This window comes from Periophthalmus magnuspinnatus, chromosome 9, assembly GCF_009829125.3.
Source record: "Periophthalmus magnuspinnatus isolate fPerMag1 chromosome 9, fPerMag1.2.pri, whole genome shotgun sequence".
Lineage (NCBI taxonomy): Eukaryota > Metazoa > Chordata > Actinopteri > Gobiiformes > Gobiidae > Periophthalmus > Periophthalmus magnuspinnatus.
In genome coordinates, this window is record NC_047134.1 from 26,706,601 (window position 1) to 26,711,190 (window position 4,590).

At 43.6% G+C, this 4,590-nt stretch overlaps 1 protein-coding gene across 1 annotated transcript; it reads left to right on the forward strand.

Moving 5' to 3' along the window:
- Window positions 1-323: 323 nt before the first annotated feature.
- xbp1 (X-box binding protein 1) lies at window positions 324-2,900 on the forward strand. The gene is given in 6 exon segments (XM_033972324.2): window positions 324-659; window positions 1,129-1,225; window positions 1,398-1,514; window positions 1,620-1,676; window positions 1,679-1,786; window positions 1,868-2,900. Coding segments are annotated over 6 exon segments (1,173 nt in total). The 5' UTR covers window positions 324-426; the 3' UTR covers window positions 2,429-2,900.
- The last annotated feature ends 1,690 nt before the right edge of the window (window positions 2,901-4,590 follow it).

Genomic DNA, 4,590 nt, shown 5'->3' on the forward strand with positions numbered 1-4,590 from the left:
TGGAAAAAAAACAACAAAAAAACTAACAGAAAATATATGCTACAAAGAAAATCCTCATTTAAATGCTCCCTCCTTGTGCAAACACAGGTGGTTCATGACTTATATAATAAGTATAATAAATAATATTTTGCTGCAGCAAGACTCCTGAGCCTCATTCAAGTGGCCTGCACAGTCTACAGAGGATAACCTACAAGTGAAACTCTCGATGCAAATTTCATCAGCCCCGTGTCCAATCACTGCTCTGGTCTCCACTGCGTCACAAGCTGCAGGAGCCAATCACAAGTCACCACGATGGTAAAATAGATGAGGCGCTGCCCCTTCATCCGTCAGTGCAGAGATACCGGGGATTAGGGAAACCGTGTGGTCTCTACTGAGAATAAGGATACCCCATTTTGTTTTTGTGCCACGCCAGAGGGATATTTCAACATGGTGGTGGTGGCAGCAGGCACCGGGGGAGCGCACAAGGTGCTGCTCATATCCGGCAAACACAGTGGTTCTTCGTCCAGTGCGCACGGCTTCAGCCGGCCCCTGTCTGTGGTGCTCCCGTCCGCAGCCAGCCAGGCCTCGTCAGATTCAGACTCCAACACGTCCGTGGGGCCACCCGTGCGTAAGAGACAGAGACTGACGCACCTCAGCCCAGAGGAGAAGGCACTTCGCAGGTTGGTTTGATCATCTAATCTTTGTCTACGGTCTAAAGACTGTAGTTCCCGTTCTGAATAGAAAACCGACCATTGTTCTTGGAGTAACAACCTGACACGCCCAGTGATATCGATCTGATCGTAAAAACAATACAATTGGTCATAAAAGACGTAAAGAAACCTTTCAAACGCATTTGTCTTAGCGCATTTGTTTTACTCTGTGCTCTATTTGCGTAAAAGCAAAATGACGCACAGATGGCCTATAGTATTCTGAATGATTAGGACATTGTACAAAGTCCAAATGTGTATCTATTGAGTGATCTGAGAGTCCCAGCGGCCCTGCTCTCATTGAAGGACATTGATATCCTGCTCTGCCTGCGTGGCAGGAACATGGCCGTGATTGCGCAGTATCAGGAGCCGGGTCCTGTCAGTGTGATGTGTCAGCATCATGGAAAGAATGTGTTAAAGTCCGGCTTTTATCTGTTTTCAGGAAACTCAAGAACAGAGTCGCAGCCCAGACGGCCAGAGACAGGAAAAAGGCCAAGATGGGAGAGCTTGAACAGCAAGTGCTGGAGCTGGAGGTGGAGGTAAAGTTTACACGGTCTATGAGCTCAATGTGTCTGATCATAATACATTTGTACAGAATAATGTAACACACAATAACACACTACACATGCATTCTAATAAATGCCATAAGTACAGTAAAGTACATTTTGACTTCTCCATAAAAGTTGCTAAAATATAATTTTCATTCCACAGAACCAGAAACTTCACATTGAAAACAGATTGCTTCGTGAGAAAACAACTGGCCTAATAACAGAAAATGAGGAACTGAGACAGAGACTTGGGTTGGATACCCTAGACTCAAAACAAAATGTAAGCATGTTTTGCTGCATGGACACTGGGTTTCTACTGTGTATAATCACTATAAGCTTATAAATGCATACTTATACTCATGAATGTATTTTCTTTGTGCCGCAGGTGCAGATGCTGATATCCAATGTGAGCGAAACAGATTTAGGAACCGGGTCTTCTGAGTCCGCAGCACTCAGGCTACGTGTGCCTCCGCAGCAGGTGCAGGCCCAGCAGTTTCTAAATCTGAAGACCTCCCAATGGATACAGATGGTTCTGACACTACAGACAATGAGGTAAGCCCTGCCTCATTCGGACAGGTTCATTCTGGGGTTGGGTCATGGGTCATTCAGCTAATTGGTTGTTTCTCTCTTCAGTCTGATCTGCTCTTGGGCATTCTGGACATCCTTGACCCGGAGCTGTTCCTCAAGTCTTGTGAGCAGGAGTGCGAGGAGCCGTCGGTGCTGCTGGGAGGAGGGACCCACGCAGTACCTACCCCCGCACCTGCAGCTGTGGGGGCCTCATCAGTTAAGCTGGAGGCCCTTAATGAACTGATTCACTTCGATCACATTTACACCAAACCCGTGGATGAGCAAAGCGACGATCAGTGCGATGACGAAGACGGCGAGGAGAGCGACGGCGATGAGAAGATATTTCCCGTGTCCGAAGTGGGGCTGGAGGAGGAGGTGTGCGTCAAAGATGAGCCCGAGGAGGTGGTCATTCCTTCTTCCTGCGCTCCTGTAGATGACTTCCTGTCTACGGCCTCCTCACCTGCCCTCAGTCACCCGGACAAGGAAGCCTCTCTTGCAGACACATACAGCGACTCTGGATACGAAGGGTCCCCATCCCCCTTCAGTGATATGTCTTCCACCCTGGGCGAGACCACCTGGGACGACATGTTTGCTAATGAACTCTTCCCCCAACTAATCAGCGTATAAATCAAACTACAGACTGTAAATACATTTTCATTTTATAAGAGCTGTTGTGTAGTGTTCAGTGGCTACATTTAAGCACGCAATGCTCATAGTAACTTAGAACACCCGCACAATCTGCTCGCATATAGGCTAACCATAAGTACGTAATCTCCTTAACTACAGCAGGTCTGTACCATTGGTGTAGCTGCAGTGACTTGTGGGAGATGGAGTATAATTTCTTTTGTTTTTTTGTGACTTCGAAAGGGTTTAACAATGCTCCGGCACCATTCACTCACTGTTGAGAATCAGCAGTGACTAAAGTACAGTATTGTAAATTAAAAGGGGGAACTGGGGAAGATCCTTTTAAATATAGCTTTATTTATTTGTGTATCCGAATTCAGAGTCTCTGTATGTATGCATGTATAAAGGCTTTTCTTCTAATTGTCAAATCGCTCTCTTTGTCTAATTATTGCATTAAAAACTGCTTTGCATTTCACATGTCGGTTGTCATGGCAATTTATTTTCTTGCCCAAACCCTTTGAGACATTGTATTTAAAGTAGCACTATGCAACTTTTCTGGTACAGGCCAAGGTAAAGTGAGTCTAAAAGTTTGAATTTGATGCTCCGTTGTGGAACAATCCAGGCAAAGCAATAACATTTCCATTGAGACGAGCAGGTATTGGATTCCCACACCAGTCCACCTTTAACTCGGGTTTATGCTGTGATAATCTGCATGATACTTCTCTTAAAAGAAGATCTGTGGAACTTATCAGGAACGTATCAGGAGCTAAGAATTTGCATTTATGCTGAAGATGACTCCAATCAAACTAGTTTTACATTTTCGTTTGAATGGACAAGGCACTGCACTCAAGAGTTCCATGTAGTAGTAGTAGTAGTAGTAGTAGTAGTAGTGGTATGGGTCTCTGAGGTTCCTAGCAAGTGACACCCAAGATACCCAAGGCGTTAGTGTTTGTACTTTCATTTTCGGGGTGCTAGTATGACCTTGCTTTTCTAAGGAACAGATATTACATAACAGTTCTAATGTTTCATGGGAGTTTCCAGGGAGTCTGACCACGGACATTTAGGTCAACGTGAGCCTCGTATTGTATGTGTTTTGACCTGGAATAAGACAATTGGCAGTAAGGGGGCAACACACCTCTCCCCCTAAGGCCTTCATTTGGATAACAATACCCTCATACTGGTTCTTTAAAGTCCCGGGGCTGTGATCAGTTTCACCCTCGCATGGTAAACAGAAGTGTCTGCAGCCTATGGACAATGTTTGAGCCGATAAGATCAAGCTTTCTCATGTAATAGATCCTTAGACCCAGCGAGGTTTCTCTGGGTGTCTTCTCATCGCTCCTGGCAACCAAACAGAAACCAGTTCATTTGTAAGAAAATGCCTTTGAATAACATACAGTGCAAGAAATTTAGCTGGTGTAGATTTAAAGAGCCCTGATTTTGAACCTGTTTTAGTTTGAACTTTAGCCCCGCAGTTGTTTCCTTATAGTTCTCTTGTCTCTTGAAAATGCACCATGACAGAGGATCACGTGTCTGGGATAGTGTCCAACAGTTGGTTTCCCATGATTCTCTGTAGCAATGTTTTGATCAGATAAAAAATGTGACCCTCTTAAGAACTTCTGTGTTAGTTATCCTCTAAAAATACTATGTAAAGTGAATAGTGATGAGACTTTCAGCTCTTTTGTGGGATCGAAATCTTTTGCATCTGTGCTGTTCAAAAGACTGGCTCTTTTTGTATTTAATTAGATGAGAGAAGCCAATTTGAGAGCTCATTTAACAATAAACTAACCACCCAGAGATGACCAAGGCTCGTATTATTTTAAAATGGTTCAAAGTGTGAGTGTGAGTGTGTTTACCCTTTGGTTTTATGCAGAATCGCAAAACAAAATGATTCTAGTGTCGGTTCAGGGTTAATCAGGGTAAAAATTAACAAAAAAATAGCAATAAAAAGATGTGGTTCTTTAAAAAAAAATGTATCCGGCTCCAATCGTTCACATTAAGGAATCGTTCAAAAGAGCCAAAACGTTCACAAATGTCACATCACTAGAAAAAATGCTATGTAAAATCACTAGAATGTAATTTACAGTCTTAATGTTTTCCTTATTTAGCATCACGTAAAGAGAATTTAACTTGAAAAGAATGCATTCAAATCTGGCACAGGCCCTTTA